At 54.7% G+C, this 18,303-nt stretch overlaps 1 protein-coding gene across 10 annotated transcripts in view; it reads right to left on the bottom strand.

Annotated features, from left to right (window-relative positions):
- LOC110502882 (casein kinase I) overlaps positions 1-18,303 on the bottom strand; it is a 61,293-nt gene that overhangs the window by 4,116 nt on the left and 38,874 nt on the right. For all 10 annotated transcript variants that reach the window (XR_005039223.1, XR_005039224.1, XR_005039225.1 and 7 more), the window contains 3 exons: positions 1,841-2,011; positions 741-889; positions 173-359 (listed from right to left, as the gene is read on the bottom strand). Coding sequence is in view for 7 of the 10 variants with exons in the window: in XM_036960627.1 (XP_036816522.1) it covers positions 173-359; positions 741-889; positions 1,841-2,011 (507 nt within the window). In the remaining 3 variants the exon portion in view is untranslated. The remainder of the gene's footprint in view (positions 1-172; positions 360-740; positions 890-1,840; positions 2,012-18,303) is intronic.

Here is an 18,303-nt window from a genome sequence, read left to right as displayed (position 1 = left end):
CTGTCTGCCTCATGACTCACCTGACTGGGACTCCTCTGGAGGAAGGGTTACTGTCTGCCTCATGACTCACCTGACTGGGACTCCTCTGGAGGAAGGGTTACTGTCTGCCTCATGACTCACCTGACTGTGGGACTCCTCTGGAGGAAGGGTTACTGTCTGCCTCATGACTCACCTGACTGTGGGACTCCTCTGGAGGCAGGGTTAGAAGCTGCTGCATTGGGGCCATTTCGGATCCTGTCTACTCCCCCAGGGGGGTTGCCGCCCGGGGGTAGGGCACGGGGTGCCCTAGGTCCTCCCCCGATCCTCTCATCCGCCTCTCTCCTCTCCCGCTCCCCATCCTCGGATGTCCTGCTGGCCCCCTGAAGCAGAAAGATGAACATGCAAGTTAGGAAAGGTGGCAGGGATTCAAAATGAATCATGTTTATAATCAACTGTGTTAATGTAATATAGAACTCATGTGTAATTACATTTAAAATGAGGACAAAATAGATAAATGGTTAATAAATGATTACTAGACATGCAATAATTGTTCATAGGGATGCAGTCAGTTCTACACTGAAATAGGTGCCGGTACTCATTTTGGGTGCTGGAACTGTTTATATTTAGGTGCAGGAGCCCCACAATACTTTTATTGAATATTCTAGAAGAGGAACAGGAGCTCAAACAGTAGAACATTTGAGGTGCCGGTACTCCGCTCCAGTGAGCTCCTGCCCAAGTCACGCACTGGATACAGTACTCACAAACTTAAGCATGTTCCAGTCAAAGACGTAGTCGTAGGAGAAGCCCTGTCTGTGGAACAAGTTTCTGAACAGTTGTCTCAAGTATGAGTAGTCTGGCTTGTCATCGAACCGCAGAGAGCGACAGAAGTTCAGGTAGGTGGAGAACTCAGCTGTGGATAGAGTGGGCCACAGAGGGTCACCAAAGACTTGGGTCAAATACACATTAGCTGTGTTCAAATACCCATACTAACATACTGTATACTACATACTATTAGTTCATTTTAGTATACTGTAAACGACCGGTATGTTTTCAGTTGAGTGTAATAGCGCTTCGCCTGTCTACTGGAGGTTGATGCTGTTGCGATGCTACCTCTTGCTAGCTTGTTAGCATAACAAATTACTAGCTAGACATCAGATGTGTTTGTAAATTCAATCTGGAGTGCCAGAGTGCGCTCTTTTTTGAAAACTTTTACTGACACAGGCCACATTCAACGGTGTTGAGCGTTAGGATATTCATCAGTTATTCTGCACTCAGCCTCTGGCAGTCAGACGAGAGTGCTCTGAAATCGGAGTAGATAGCTAAGCTTAGTTAGCTAAGCTATGAATGACGTGAATAATCAAGTCAATAAACATTGGGTAGTTATATAGCATAAAGTAAATATACTGGCAAGTTCGATGTACTAGTAGCCAACTACAGTAGGTAGCTAACATACCTGGTACATACTGCTGTAATGATATGCTATGTAGTTCGTTAGGATAGTGTAGCTAACAAATTGTTAGTCAACATAACATGTAATGTAACTTATTTGAAAATTCATTACGTTGCTCAAAATGTTTCTAATTAGTTAAATCAACTAAGTTGTATATGCTCTCGTCGCATCTCGGTTAAATATTTTGAATTTTTTTTCAAATCTGAAATCTTTTTGAAGCCATACTATGACCAATATGCATACTATATACTCAATTTACTTCACAAACATGGGAATTCAAACACAGCTATTGATTTAGCTTGGTGTTAAAAGACTCCTTGAAGTGAGTTAACTAACACACTCATAGTTAGTGTTGTAAACCCAGGATAAAGAAACCCTATATATGTCAGAGATGAGACTTCAGCTACTCACAGGGGTATCCCTTGCAGAGCACCTCGATAGGGGTGGACATCTTTTTCTCACTGATGCGTTCGTACTTCTGCCTCTTGGTGGCGGCCTTGAGGCCCTGCCAGGGCAGAGAGCCCAGGTTGAAGTACATCAGGACATAACCCAGAGACTCCAGGTCATCACGACGAGACTGTTCTGCAGAGGGAGAGAGGAGACACTATACTGATCTTATTTCAAACAAAACCATATGAATGCCTGTAGAGGAGAATAGAAGAGAGAGGACCGGCCAGGAGAAGGAGGACGGGAGAGTAGAATAGAGGAGCGGAGAGAGGACGGGAGAAGACGGGAGAATAGAGGAGCGGAGAGAGGACGGGAGAATAGAGGAGCGGAGAGAGGACGGGAGAATAGAGGAGCGGAGAGAGGACGGGAGAATAGAGGAGCGGAGAGAGGACGGGAGAATAGAGGTGCTGAGAGAGGACGGAAGAATAGAGGAGAAGACGGGAGAATAGAGGAGCGGAGAGGACGGGAGAATAGAGGAGAAGACGGGAGAATAGAGGTGCGGAGAGGACGGGAGAATAGAGGAGAAGACGGGAGAATAGAGGTGAAGACGGGAGAATAGAGGTGCGGAGAGGACGGGAGAATAGAGGTGCGGAGAGGACGGGAGAAAAGAGGAGCGGAGAGAGGACGGGAGAATAGAGGAGCGGAGAGAGGACGGGAGAATAGAGGAGCGGAGAGAGGACGGGAGAATAGAGGAGCGGAGAGAGGACGGGAGAATAGAGGAGCGGAGAGAGGACGGGAGAATAGAGGAGCGGAGAGAGGACGGGAGAATAGAGGAGTGGAGAGGACGGGGGAATAGAGGAGAAGACGGGAGAATAGAGGAGAAGACGGGAGAATAGAGGTGAGGACGGGAGAATAGAGGTGCGGAGAGGACGGGAAAATAGAGGTGCGGAGAGGACGGGAGAATAGAGGTGCGGAGAGGACGGTAGAATAGAGGAGCGGAGAGGACGGGAGAACAGAGGACGGGAGTATAGAGGAGCGGACGGGAAAATAGACGAGCGGACGGGATAATAGAGGACGGGATAATAGACGACCGGACGGGATAATAGACGAGCGGACGGGATAATAGACGAGCGGAAGGGATAATAGACGAGCGGACGGGATAATAGACGAGCGGACGGGATAATAGAGGACGGGATAATAGAGGACGGGATAATAGAGGAGAGGACGGGATAATAGAGGAGAGGACGGGATAATAGAGGACGGGATAATAGAGGACGGGATAATAGAGGACGGGACGGGATAATAGAGGACGGGACGGGATAATAGAGGACGGGATAATAGAGGACGGGATAATAGAGGACGGGATAATAGAGGACGGGATAATAGAGGAGAGGACGGGATAATAGAGGACGGGATAATAGAGGAGAGGACGGGATAATAGAGGACGGGATAATAGAGGACGGGATAATAGAGGAGAGGACGGGATAATAGAGGACGGGAGAATAGACGAGAGGACGGGAGAATAGACGAGCGGACGGGAGAATAGAGGAGAGGACGGGATAATAGAGGACGGGATAATAGACTAGAGGACGGGATAATAGACGAGAGGACGGGATAATAGACGAGCGGACGGGATAATAGACGAGCGGAGAGAGGACGGGAGAATAGAGGAGCGGACGGGATAATAGAGGAGCGGACGGGATAATAGAGGAGAGGACGGGATAATAGAGGAGCGGAGAGAGGACGGGAGAATAGAGGAGTGGAGAGAGGACGGGAGAATAGAGGAGAGGACGGGAGAATAGAGGTGCGGAGAGAGGACGGGAGAATAGAGGAGTGGAGAGAGGACGGGAGAATAGAGGTGCGGAGAGAGGACGGGAGAATAGAGGAGAAGACGGGAGAATAGAGGAGAAGACGGGAGAATAGAGGTGCGGAGAGAGGACGGGAGAATAGAGGAGTGGAGAGAGGACGGGAGAATAGAGGTGCGGAGAGAGGACGGGAGAATAGAGGAGAAGACGGGAGAATAGAGGAGAAGACGGGATAATAGAGGAGAGGACGGGATAATAGAGGAGCGAAGAGAGGACGGGAGAATAGAGGAGTGGAGAGAGGACGGGAGAATAGAGGTGCGGAGAGGACGGGAGAATAGAGGAGAGGACGGGAGAATAGAGGAGAGGACGGGATAATAGAGGAGAGGACGGGATAATAGAGGACGGGATAATAGACTAGAGGACGGGATAATAGAGGAGCGGAGAGAGGACGGGAGAATAGAGGAGAGGACGGGAGAATAGAGGAGAGGACGAGAGAATAGAGGAGAGGACGGGATAATAGAGGACGGGATAATAGACTAGAGGACGGGATAATAGACGAGAGGACGGGATAATAGACGAGCGGACGGGATAATAGAGGAGCGGAGAGAGGACGGGAGAATAGAGAAGAGGACGGGATAATAGAGGAGCGGACGGGATAATAGAGGAGAGGACGGGATAATAGAGGAGAGGACGGGATAATAGAGGAGCGGAGAGAGGACGGGAGAATAGAGGAGTGGAGAGAGGACGGGAGAATAGAGGTGCGGAGAGGACGGGAGAATAGAGGAGAGGACGGGAGAATAGAGGTGCGGAGAGAGGACGGGAGAATAGAGGAGTGGAGAGAGGACGGGAGAATAGAGGTGCGGAGAGAGGACGGGAGAATAGAGGTGCGGAGAGGACGGGAGAATAGAGGAGAAGACGGGAGAATAGAGGAGAAGACGGGAGAATAGAGGAGAAGACGGGAGAATAGAGGAGAAGACGGGATAGAGGAGAAGACGGGATAATAGAGGAGAGGACGGGATAATAGAGGAGCGAAGAGAGGACGGGAGAATAGAGGAGTGGAGAGAGGACGGGAGAATAGAGGTGCGGAGAGGACGGGAGAATAGAGGAGAGGACGGGAGAATAGAGGAGAGGACGGGAGAATAGAGGAGTGGACGGGAGAATAGAGGTGAGGAGAGAGGACGGGAGAATAGAGGTGCGGAGAGAGGACGGGAGAATAGAGGTGCGGAGAGGACGGGGGAATAGAGGAGAAGACGGGAGAATAGAGGACGGGAGAATAGAGGTGCGGAAAGGACGGGAGAATAGAGGTGCGGAGAGGACGGGAGAATAGAGGTGCGGAGAGGACGGGAGAATAGAGGTGCAAAGAGGACGGGAGAATAGAGGTGCGGAGAGGACGGGAGAATAGAGGTGCGGAGAGGACGGGAGAATAGTGGTGCGGAGAGGACGGGAGAATAGAGGTGCGGAGAGGACGGGAGAATAGAGGTGCGGAGAGAGGACGGGAGAATAGAGGTGCGGAGAGAGGACGGGAGAATAGAGGTGAGGAGAGGACGGGAGAATAGAGGAGCGGAGAGGACGGGAGAATAGAGGAGCGGAGAGGAGAGGACGGGGGAATAGAGGTGCGGAGAGGAGAGGACGGGGGAATAGAGGTGCGGAGAGGAGAGGACGGGGGAATAGAGGTGCGGAGAGGACGGGAGAATAGAGGAGCGGAGAGGACGGGAGAATAGAGGTGAGGAGAGGACGGGAGAATAGAGGTGAGGAGAGGACGGGAGCGGAGAGGACGGGAGAATAGAGGACGGGAGAATAGAGGAGCGGACGGGATAATAGAGGAGCGGACGGGATAATAGACGAGCGGACGGGATAATAGACGAGCGGACGGGATAATAGACGAGCGGACGGGATAATAGACGAGCGGACGGGATAATAGACGAGCGGACGGGATAATAGACGAGCGGACGGGATAATAGTCGAGCGGACGGGATAATAGTCGAGCGGACGGGATAATAGTCGAGCGGACGGGATAATAGAGGAGAGGACGGGATAATAGACGAGCGGACGGGATAATAGACGAGCAGACGGGATAGAGGACGGGAGAATAGACGAGCGGACGGGATAATAGACGAGCGGACGGGATAATAGACGAGCGGACGGGATAATAGACGAGCGGACGGGAGAATAGAGGAGCGGACGGGAGAATAGAGGAGCGGACGGGAAAATAGACGAGCGGACGGGATAATAGAGGACGGGATAATAGACGAGCGGACGGGATAATAGAGGACGGGATAATAGACGAGTGGACGGGATAATAGAGGAGCGGACGGGATAATAGAGGACGGGATAATAGACGAGAGGACGGGAGAATAGAGGAGAGGACGGGATAATAGAGGAGAGGACGGGAGAATAGAGGTGAGGAGAGAGGACGGGAGAATAGAGGTGCGGAGAGAGGACGGGAGAATAGAGGTGCGGAGAGAGGACGGGAGAATAGAGGAGCGGAGAGGACGGGGGAATAGAGGAGAAGACGGGAGAATAGAGGACGGGAGAATAGAGGTGCGGAAAGGACGGGAGAATAGAGGTGCGGAGAGGACGGGAGAATAGAGGTGCGGAGAGGACGGGAGAATAGAGGTGCAAAGAGGACGGGAGAATAGAGGTGCGGAGAGGACGGGAGAACAGAGGTGCGGAGAGGACGGGAGAATAGTGGTGCGGAGAGGACGGGAGAATAGAGGTGCGGAGAGAGGACGGGAGAATAGAGGTGCGGAGAGAGGACGGGAGAATAGAGGTGAGGAGAGGACGGGAGAATAGAGGAGCGGAGAGGACGGGAGAATAGAGGAGCGGAGAGGAGAGGACGGGGGAATAGAGGTGCGGAGAGGAGAGGACGGGGGAATAGAGGTGCGGAGAGGAGAGGACGGGGGAATAGAGGTGCGGAGAGGACGGGAGAATAGAGGTGCGGAGAGGACGGGAGAATAGAGGAGCGGAGAGGACGGGAGAATAGAGGTGAGGAGAGGACGGGAGAATAGAGGTGAGGAGAGGACGGGAGAATAGAGGTGAGGAGAGGACGGGAGCGGAGAGGACGGGAGAATAGAGGACGGGAGAATAGAGGAGCGGACGGGATAATAGACGAGCGGACGGGATAATAGACGAGCGGACGGGATAATAGACGAGCGGACGGGATAATAGACGAGCGGACGGGATAATAGACGAGCGGACGGGATAATAGAGGAGAGGACGGGATAATAGACGAGCGGACGGGATAATAGACGAGCGGACGGGATAATAGAGGAGAGGACGGGAGAATAGACGAGCGGACGGGATAATAGACGAGCGGACGGGATAATAGACGAGCGGACGGGATAATAGACGAGCGGACGGGATAATAGACGAGCGGACGGGATAATAGACGAGCGGACGGGATAATAGTCGAGCGGACGGGATAATAGTCGAGCGGACGGGATAATAGTCGAGCGGACGGGATAATAGAGGAGAGGACGGGATAATAGACGAGCGGACGGGATAATAGACGAGCAGACGGGATAATAGAGGACGGGAGAATAGACGCGCGGACGGGATAATAGACGAGCGGACGGGATAATAGACGAGCGGACGGGATAATAGACGAGCGGACGGGAGAATAGAGGAGCGGACGGGAGAATAGAGGAGCGGACGGGAAAATAGACGAGCGGACGGGATAATAGAGGACGGGATAATAGACGAGCGGACGGGATAATAGAGGACGGGATAATAGACGAGTGGACGGGATAATAGAGGAGCGGACGGGATAATAGAGGACGGGATAATAGACGAGAGGACGGGAGAATAGAGGAGAGGACGGGATAATAGAGGAGAGGACGGGAGAATAGAGGAGAGGAGTGGAGAGAGGACGGGAGAATAGAGGTGAGGAGAGAGGACGGGAGAATAGAGGTGCGGAGAGAGGACGGGAGAATAGAGGTGCGGAGAGGACGGGAGAATAGAGGAGCGGAGAGGACGGGGGAATAGAGGAGAAGACGGGAGAATAGAGGACGGGAGAATAGAGGTGCGGAAAGGACGGGAGAATAGAGGTGCGGAGAGGACGGGAGAATAGAGGTGCGGAGAGGACGGGAGAATAGAGGTGCAAAGAGGACGGGAGAATAGAGGTGCGGAGAGGACGGGAGAACAGAGGTGCGGAGAGGACGGGAGAATAGTGGTGCGGAGAGGACGGGAGAATAGAGGTGCGGAGAGAGGACGGGAGAATAGAGGTGCGGAGAGAGGACGGGAGAATAGAGGTGAGGAGAGGACGGGAGAATAGAGGAGCGGAGAGGACGGGAGAATAGAGGAGCGGAGAGGAGAGGACGGGGGAATAGAGGTGCGGAGAGGAGAGGACGGGGGAATAGAGGTGCGGAGAGGAGAGGACGGGGGAATAGAGGTGCGGAGAGGACGGGAGAATAGAGGTGCGGAGAGGACGGGAGAATAGAGGAGCGGAGAGGACGGGAGAATAGAGGTGAGGAGAGGACGGGAGAATAGAGGTGAGGAGAGGACGGGAGAATAGAGGTGAGGAGAGGACGGGAGCGGAGAGGACGGGAGAATAGAGGACGGGAGAATAGAGGAGCGGACGGGATAATAGACGAGCGGACGGGATAATAGACGAGCGGACGGGATAATAGACGAGCGGACGGGATAATAGACGAGCGGACGGGATAATAGACGAGCGGACGGGATAATAGAGGAGAGGACGGGATAATAGACGAGCGGACGGGATAATAGACGAGCGGACGGGATAATAGAGGAGAGGACGGGAGAATAGACGAGCGGACGGGATAATAGACGAGCGGACGGGATAATAGAGGACGGGAGAATAGACGAGCGGACGGGATAATAGAAGAGCGGACGGGATAATAGACGAGCGGACGGGATAATAGACGAGCGGACGGGATAATAGACGAGCGGACGGGAGAATAGAGGAGCGGACGGGAGAATAGAGGAGCGGACGGGAGAATAGAGGAGCGGACGGGAAAATAGACGAGCGGACGGGAAAATAGAGGACGGGATAATAGACGAGCGGACGGGATAATAGAGGACGGGATAATAGACGAGTGGACGGGATAATAGAGGAGCGGACGGGATAATAGAGGACGGGATAATAGACGAGAGGACGGGAGAATAGAGGAGAGGACGGGATAATAGAGGAGAGGACGGGATAATAGAGGACGGGAGAATAGACGAGCGGACGGGAGAATAGAGGAGCGGAGAGAGGACGGGAGAATAGAGGAGAGGACGGGATAATAGAGGAGAGGACGGGATAATAGAGGAGCGGAGAGAGGACGGGAGAATAGAGGAGTGGAGAGAGGACGGGAGAATAGAGGTGCGGAGAGGACGGGAGAATAGAGGAGAGGACGGGATAATAGAGGAGAGGACGGGATAATAGAGGAGCGGAGAGAGGACGGGAGAATAGAGGAGTGGAGAGAGGACGGGAGAATAGAGGTGCGGAGAGAGGACGGGAGAATAGAGGTGCGGAGAGAGGACGGGAGAATAGAGGTGCGGAGAGGACGGGAGAATATAGGAGAAGACGGGAGAATAGAGGAGAAGACGGGAGAATAGAGGAGCGGAGAGGACGGGAGAATAGAGGAGCGGAGAGGACGGGAGAATAGAGGTGCAAAGAGGACGGGAGAATAGAGGTGCGGAGAGGACGGGAGAATAGAGGTGCGGAGAGGACGGGAGAATAGAGGAGAGGACGGGAGAATAGAGGTGCGGAGAGAGGACGGGAGAATAGAGGAGTGGAGAGAGGACGGGAGAATAGAGGTGCGGAGAGAGGACGGGAGAATAGAGGTGCGGAGAGGACGGGAGAATAGAGGAGAAGACGGGAGAATAGAGGAGAAGACGGGAGAATAGAGGAGAAGACGGGATAGAGGAGAAGACGGGATAATAGAGGAGAGGACGGGATAATAGAGGAGCGAAGAGAGGACGGGAGAATAGAGGAGTGGAGAGAGGACGGGAGAATAGAGGTGCGGAGAGGACGGGAGAATAGAGGAGAGGACGGGAGAATAGAGGAGAGGACGGGAGAATAGAGGAGTGGACGGGAGAATAGAGGTGAGGAGAGAGGACGGGAGAATAGAGGTGCGGAGAGAGGACGGGAGAATAGAGGTGCGGAGAGGACGGGGGAATAGAGGAGAAGACGGGAGAATAGAGGACGGGAGAATAGAGGTGCGGAAAGGACGGGAGAATAGAGGTGCGGAGAGGACGGGAGAATAGAGGTGCGGAGAGGACGGGAGAATAGAGGTGCAAAGAGGACGGGAGAATAGAGGTGCGGAGAGGACGGGAGAATAGAGGTGCGGAGAGGACGGGAGAATAGTGGTGCGGAGAGGACGGGAGAATAGAGGTGCGGAGAGGACGGGAGAATAGAGGTGCGGAGAGAGGACGGGAGAATAGAGGTGCGGAGAGAGGACGGGAGAATAGAGGTGAGGAGAGGACGGGAGAATAGAGGAGCGGAGAGGACGGGAGAATAGAGGAGCGGAGAGGAGAGGACGGGGGAATAGAGGTGCGGAGAGGAGAGGACGGGGGAATAGAGGTGCGGAGAGGAGAGGACGGGGGAATAGAGGTGCGGAGAGGACGGGAGAATAGAGGAGCGGAGAGGACGGGAGAATAGAGGTGAGGAGAGGACGGGAGAATAGAGGTGAGGAGAGGACGGGAGCGGAGAGGACGGGAGAATAGAGGACGGGAGAATAGAGGAGCGGACGGGATAATAGAGGAGCGGACGGGATAATAGACGAGCGGACGGGATAATAGACGAGCGGACGGGATAATAGACGAGCGGACGGGATAATAGACGAGCGGACGGGATAATAGACGAGCGGACGGGATAATAGTCGAGCGGACGGGATAATAGTCGAGCGGACGGGATAATAGTCGAGCGGACGGGATAATAGTCGAGCGGACGGGATAATAGAGGAGAGGACGGGATAATAGACGAGCGGACGGGATAATAGACGAGCAGACGGGATAATAGAGGACGGGAGAATAGACGAGCGGACGGGATAATAGACGAGCGGACGGGATAATAGACGAGCGGACGGGATAATAGACGAGCGGACGGGAGAATAGAGGAGCGGACGGGAGAATAGAGGAGCGGACGGGAAAATAGACGAGCGGACGGGATAATAGAGGACGGGATAATAGACGAGCGGACGGGATAATAGAGGACGGGATAATAGACGAGTGGACGGGATAATAGAGGAGCGGACGGGATAATAGAGGACGGGATAATAGACGAGAGGACGGGAGAATAGAGGAGAGGACGGGATAATAGAGGAGAGGACGGGAGAATAGAGGAGAGGAGTGGAGAGAGGACGGGAGAATAGAGGTGAGGAGAGAGGACGGGAGAATAGAGGTGCGGAGAGAGGACGGGAGAATAGAGGTGCGGAGAGGACGGGAGAATAGAGGAGCGGAGAGGACGGGGGAATAGAGGAGAAGACGGGAGAATAGAGGACGGGAGAATAGAGGTGCGGAAAGGACGGGAGAATAGAGGTGCGGAGAGGACGGGAGAATAGAGGTGCGGAGAGGACGGGAGAATAGAGGACGGGATAATAGACGAGAGGACGGGAGAATAGAGGAGAGGACGGGAGAATAGAGGAGAGGAGTGGAGAGAGGACGGGAGAATAGAGGTGAGGAGAGAGGACGGGAGAATAGAGGTGCGGAGAGAGGACGGGAGAATAGAGGTGCGGAGAGGACGGGAGAATAGAGGAGCGGAGAGGACGGGGGAATAGAGGAGAAGACGGGAGAATAGAGGACGGGAGAATAGAGGTGCGGAAAGGACGGGAGAATAGAGGTGCGGAGAGGACGGGAGAATAGAGGTGCGGAGAGGACGGGAGAATAGAGGTGCAAAGACGACGGGAGAATAGAGGTGCGGAGAGGACGGGAGAACAGAGGTGCGGAGAGGACGGGAGAATAGTGGTGCGGAGAGGACGGGAGAATAGAGGTGCGGAGAGAGGACGGGAGAATAGAGGTGCGGAGAGAGGACGGGAGAATAGAGGTGCGGAGAGAGGACGGGAGAATAGAGGTGAGGAGAGGACGGGAGAATAGAGGAGCGGAGAGGACGGGAGAATAGAGGAGCGGAGAGGAGAGGACGGGGGAATAGAGGTGCGGAGAGGAGAGGACGGGGGAATAGAGGTGCGGAGAGGAGAGGACGGGGGAATAGAGGTGCGGAGAGGACGGGAGAATAGAGGTGCGGAGAGGACGGGAGAATAGAGGAGCGGAGAGGACGGGAGAATAGAGGTGAGGAGAGGACGGGAGAATAGAGGTGAGGAGAGGACGGGAGAATAGAGGTGAGGAGAGGACGGGAGCGGAGAGGACGGGAGAATAGAGGACGGGAGAATAGAGGAGCGGACGGGATAATAGACGAGCGGACGGGATAATAGACGAGCAGACGGGATAATAGACGAGCGGACGGGATAATAGACGAGCGGACGGGATAATAGACGAGCGGACGGGATAATAGAGGAGAGGACGGGATAATAGACGAGCGGACGGGATAATAGACGAGCGGACGGGATAATAGAGGAGAGGACGGGAGAATAGACGAGCGGACGGGATAATAGACGAGCGGACGGGATAATAGAGGACGGGAGAATAGACGAGCGGACGGGATAATAGACGAGCGGACGGGATAATAGACGAGCGGACGGGATAATAGACGAGCGGACGGGATAATAGACGAGCGGACGGGAGAATAGAGGAGCGGACGGGAGAATAGAGGAGCGGACGGGAAAATAGACGAGCGGACGGGAAAATAGAGGACGGGATAATAGACGAGCGGACGGGATAATAGAGGACGGGATAATAGACGAGTGGACGGGATAATAGAGGAGCGGACGGGATAATAGAGGACGGGATAATAGACGAGAGGACGGGAGAATAGAGGAGAGGACGGGATAATAGAGGAGAGGACGGGATAATAGAGGACGGGAGAATAGACGAGCGGACGGGAGAATAGAGGAGCGGAGAGAGGACGGGAGAATAGAGGAGAGGACGGGATAATAGAGGAGAGGACGGGATAATAGAGGAGCGGAGAGAGGACGGGAGAATAGAGGAGTGGAGAGAGGACGGGAGAATAGAGGTGCGGAGAGGACGGGAGAATAGAGGAGAGGACGGGATAATAGAGGAGAGGACGGGATAATAGAGGAGCGGAGAGAGGACGGGAGAATAGAGGAGTGGAGAGAGGACGGGAGAATAGAGGTGCGGAGAGAGGACGGGAGAATAGAGGTGCGGAGAGAGGACGGGAGAATAGAGGTGCGGAGAGGACGGGAGAATATAGGAGAAGACGGGAGAATAGAGGAGAAGACGGGAGAATAGAGGAGCGGAGAGGACGGGAGAATAGAGGTGCAAAGAGGACGGGAGAATAGAGGTGCGGAGAGGACGGGAGAACAGAGGTGCGGAGAGGACGGGAGAATAGAGGTGCGGAGAGGACGGGAGAATAGTGGTGCGGAGAGGACGGGAGAATAGAGGTGCGGAGAGAGGACGGGAGAATAGAGGTGCGGAGAGAGGACGGGAGAATAGAGGTGAGGAGAGGACGGGAGAATAGAGGAGCGGAGAGGACGGGAGAATAGAGGAGCGGAGAGGAGAGGACGGGGGAATAGAGGTGCGGAGAGGAGAGGACGGGGGAATAGAGGTGCGGAGAGGAGAGGACGGGGGAATAGAGGTGCGGAGAGGACGGGAGAATAGAGGTGCGGAGAGGACGGGAGAATAGAGGAGCGGAGAGGACGGGAGAATAGAGGTGAGGAGAGGACGGGAGCGGAGAGGACGGGAGAATAGAGGACGGGAGAATAGAGGAGCGGACGGGATAATAGACGAGCGGACGGGATAATAGACGAGCGGACGGGATAATAGACGAGCGGACGGGATAATAGACGAGCGGACGGGATAATAGACGAGCGGACGGGATAATAGAGGAGAGGATGGGATAATAGACGAGCGGACGGGATAATAGACGAGCGGACGGGATAATAGAGGAGAGGACGGGATAATAGACGAGCGGACGGGATAATAGACGAGCGGACGGGATAATAGAGGAGAGGACGGGATAATAGAGGAGAGGACGGGATAATAGAGGACGGGAGAATAGACGAGCGGACGGGATAATAGACGAGCGGACGGGATAATAGACGAGCGGACGGGATAATAGACGAGCGGACGGGAGAATAGAGGAGCGGACGGGAGAATAGAGGAGCGGACGGGAAAATAGACGAGCGGACGGGAAAATAGAGGACGGGATAATAGACGAGCGGACGGGATAATAGAGGACGGGATAATAGACGAGTGGACGGGATAATAGAGGAGCGGACGGGATAATAGAGGACGGGATAATAGACGAGAGGACGGGAGAATAGAGGAGAGGACGGGATAATAGAGGAGAGGACGGGATAATAGAGGACGGGAGAATAGACGAGCGGACGGGAGAATAGAGGAGCGGAGAGAGGACGGGAGAATAGAGGAGAGGACGGGATAATAGAGGAGAGGACGGGATAATAGAGGAGAGGACGGGATAATAGAGGAGCGGAGAGAGGACGGGAGAATAGAGGAGTGGAGAGAGGACGGGAGAATAGAGGTGCGGAGAGGACGGGAGAATAGAGGAGAGGACGGGATAATAGAGGAGAGGACGGGATAATAGAGGAGCGGAGAGAGGACGGGAGAATAGAGGAGTGGAGAGAGGACGGGAGAATAGAGGTGCGGAGAGAGGACGGGAGAATAGAGGTGCGGAGAGAGGACGGGAGAATAGAGGAGTGGAGAGGACGGGAGAATAGAGGAGAAGACGGGAGAATAGAGGAGAAGACGGGAGAATAGAGGAGAAGACGGGAGAATAGAGGAGCGGAGAGGACGGGAGAATAGAGGAGCGGAGAGGACGGGAGAATAGAGGAGCGGAGAGGACGGGAGAATAGAGGAGAAGACGGGAGAATAGAGAACGGGAGAATAGAGGTGCGGAAAGGACGGGAGAATAGAGGTGCGGAGAGGACGGGAGAATAGAGGTGCACAGAGGACGGGAGAATAGAGGTACAGAGAGGACGGGAGAATAGAGGTGCGGAGAGGACGGGAGAATAGAGGTGCAAAGAGGACGGGAGAATAGAGGTGCGGAGAGGACGGGAGAATAGAGGTGCGGAGAGGACGGGAGAATAGAGGTGCGGAGAGGACGGGAGAATAGAGGTGCGGAGAGGACGGGAGAATAGAGGTGCGGAGAGAGTACGGGAGAATAGAGGTGCGGTTAGGACGGGAGAATAGAGGAGCGGAGAGAGGACGGGAAAATAGAGGACGGGATAATAGACGAGCGGACGGGATAATAGAGGACGGGATAATAGACGAGTGGACGGGAAAATAGAGGACGGGATAATAGACGAGCGGACGGGATAATAGAGGACGGGATAATAGACGAGTGGACGGGATAATAGAGGAGCGGACGGGATAATAGAGGACGGGATAATAGACGAGAGGACGGGAGAATAGAGGAGAGGACGGGATAATAGAGGAGAGGACGGGATAATAGAGGACGGGAGAATAGACGAGCGGACGGGAGAATAGAGGAGCGGAGAGAGGACGGGAGAATAGAGGAGAGGACGGGATAATAGAGGAGAGGACGGGATAATAGAGGAGCGGAGAGAGGACGGGAGAATAGAGGAGCGGAGAGAGGACGGGAGAATAGAGGTGCGGAGAGGACGGGAGAATAGAGGTGCGGAGAGGACGGGAGAATAGAGGCGCGGAGAGGACGGGAGAATAGAGGTGCAAAGAGGACGGGAGAATAGAGGTGCGGAGAGGACGGGAGAACAGAGGTGCGGAGAGGACGGGAGAATAGAGGTGCGGAGAGGACGGGAGAATAGTGGTGCGGAGAGGACGGGAGAATAGAGGTGCGGAGAGAGGACGGGAGAATAGAGGTGCGGAGAGAGGACGGGAGAATAGAGGTGAGGAGAGGCCGGGAGAATAGAGGAGCGGAGAGGACGGGAGAATAGAGGAGAGGACGGGGGAATAGAGGTGCGGAGAGGAGAGGACGGGGGAATAGAGGTGCGGAGAGGAGAGGACGGGGGAATAGAGGTGCGGAGAGGACGGGAGAATAGAGGAGCGGAGAGGACGGGAGAATAGAGGTGAGGAGAGGACGGGAGAATAGAGGTGAGGAGAGGACGGGAGCGGAGAGGACGGGAGAATAGAGGACGGGAGAATAGAGGAGAGGACGGGATAATAGACGAGCGGACGGGATAATAGACGAGCGGACGGGATAATAGACGAGCGGACGGGATAATAGACGAGCGGACGGGATAATAGACGAGCGGACGGGATAATAGACGAGCGGACGGGATAATAGACGAGCGGACGGGATAATAGACGAGCGGACGGGATAATAGAGGAGAGGACGGGATAATAGACGAGCGGACGGGATAATAGACGAGCGGACGGGATAATAGAGGAGAGGACGGGAGAATAGACGAGCGGACGGGATAATAGACGAGCGGACGGGATAATAGAGGACGGAGAATAGACGAGCGGACGGGATAATAGACGAGCGGACGGGAGAATAGAGGAGCGGACGGGAGAATAGAGGAGCGGACGGGAAAATAGAGGACGGGATAATAGACGAGAGGACGGGATAATAGAGGAGAGGACGGGATAATAGAGGACGGGAGAATAGACGAGCGGACGGGAGAATAGAGGAGCGGAGAGAGGACGGGAGAATAGAGGAGAGGACGGGAGAATAGACGAGCGGACGGGATAATAGACGAGCGGACGGGATAATAGACGAGCGGACGGGAGAATAGAGGAGCGGACGGGAGAATAGAGGAGCGGACGGGAAAATAGACGAGCGGACGGGAAAATAGAGGACGGGATAATAGACGAGCGGACGGGATAATAGAGGACGGGATAATAGACGAGTGGACGGGATAATAGAGGAGCGGACGGGATAATAGAGGACGGGATAATAGACGAGAGGACGGGATAATAGAGGAGAGGACGGGATAATAGAGGACGGGAGAATAGACGAGCGGACGGGAGAATAGAGGAGCGGAGAGAGGACGGGAGAATAGAGGAGAGGACGGGATAATAGAGGAGAGGACGGGATAATAGAGGAGCGGAGAGAGGACGGGAGAATAGAGGAGTGGAGAGAGGACGGGAGAATAGAGGTGCGGAGAGGACGGGATAATAGAGGAGAGGACGGGATAATAGAGGAGAGGACGGGATAATAGAGGAGCGGAGAGAGGACGGGAGAATAGAGGAGTGGAGAGAGGACGGGAGAATAGAGGTGCGGAGAGAGGACGGGAGAATAGAGGTGCGGAGAGAGGACGGGAGAATAGAGGAGTGGAGAGGACGGGAGAATATAGGAGAAGACGGGAGAATAGAGGAGAAGACGGGAGAATAGAGGAGAAGACGGGAGAATAGAGGAGCGGAGAGGACGGGAGAATAGAGGAGCGGAGAGGACGGGAGAATAGAGGAGCGGAGAGGACGGGAGAATAGAGGAGCGGAGAGGACGGGAGAATAGAGGAGCGGAGAGGACGGGAGAATAGAGGTGCAAAGAGGACGGGAGAATAGAGGTGCGGAGAGGACGGGAGAACAGAGGTGCGGAGAGGACGGGAGAACAGAGGTGCGGAGAGGACGGGAGAATAGAGGTGCGGAGAGGACGGGAGAATAGTGGTGCGGAGAGAGGACGGGAGAATAGAGGTGCGGAGAGAGGACGGGAGAATAGAGGTGCGGAGAGAGGACGGGAGAATAGAGGTGCGGAGAGAGGACGGGAGAATAGAGGTGAGGAGAGGACGGGAGAATAGAGGAGCGGAGAGGACGGGAGAATAGAGGAGCGGAGAGGAGAGGACGGGGGAATAGAGGTGCGGAGAGGAGAGGACGGGGGAATAGAGGTGCGGAGAGGAGAGGACGGGGGAATAGAGGTGCGGAGAGGACGGGAGAATAGAGGTGCGGAGAGGACGGGAGAATAGAGGAGCGGAGAGGACGGGAGAATAGAGGTGAGGAGAGGACGGGAGAATAGAGGTGAGGAGAGGACGGGAGAATAGAGGTGAGGAGAGGACGGGAGAATAGAGGTGAGGAGAGGACGGGAGCGGAGAGGACGGGAGAATAGACGAGCGGACGGGATAATAGACGAGCGGACGGGATAATAGAGGACGGGAGAATAGACGAGCGGACGGGATAATAGACGAGCGGACGGGATAATAGACGAGCGGACGGGATAATAGACGAGCGGACGGGATAATAGACGAGCGGACGGGAGAATAGAGGAGCGGACGGGAGAATAGAGGAGCGGACGGGAAAATAGACGAGCGGACGGGAAAATAGAGGACGGGATAATAGACGAGCGGACGGGATAATAGAGGACGGGATAATAGACGAGTGGACGGGATAATAGAGGAGCGGACGGGATAATAGAGGACGGGATAATAGACGAGAGGACGGGATAATAGAGGAGAGGACGGGATAATAGAGGACGGGAGAATAGACGAGCGGACGGGAGAATAGAGGAGCGGAGAGAGGACGGGAGAATAGAGGAGAGGACGGGATAATAGAGGAGAGGACGGGATAATAGAGGAGCGGAGAGAGGACGGGAGAATAGAGGAGTGGAGAGAGGACGGGAGAATAGAGGTGCGGAGAGGACGGGAGAATAGAGGAGAGGACGGGATAATAGAGGAGAGGACGGGATAATAGAGGAGCGGAGAGAGGACGGGAGAATAGAGGAGTGGAGAGAGG

Source organism: Oncorhynchus mykiss, chromosome 23 (assembly GCF_013265735.2).
Source record: "Oncorhynchus mykiss isolate Arlee chromosome 23, USDA_OmykA_1.1, whole genome shotgun sequence".
NCBI classification, from domain to species: domain Eukaryota; kingdom Metazoa; phylum Chordata; class Actinopteri; order Salmoniformes; family Salmonidae; genus Oncorhynchus; species Oncorhynchus mykiss.
This window is presented reverse-complemented; position numbering and strand designations above follow the sequence as displayed.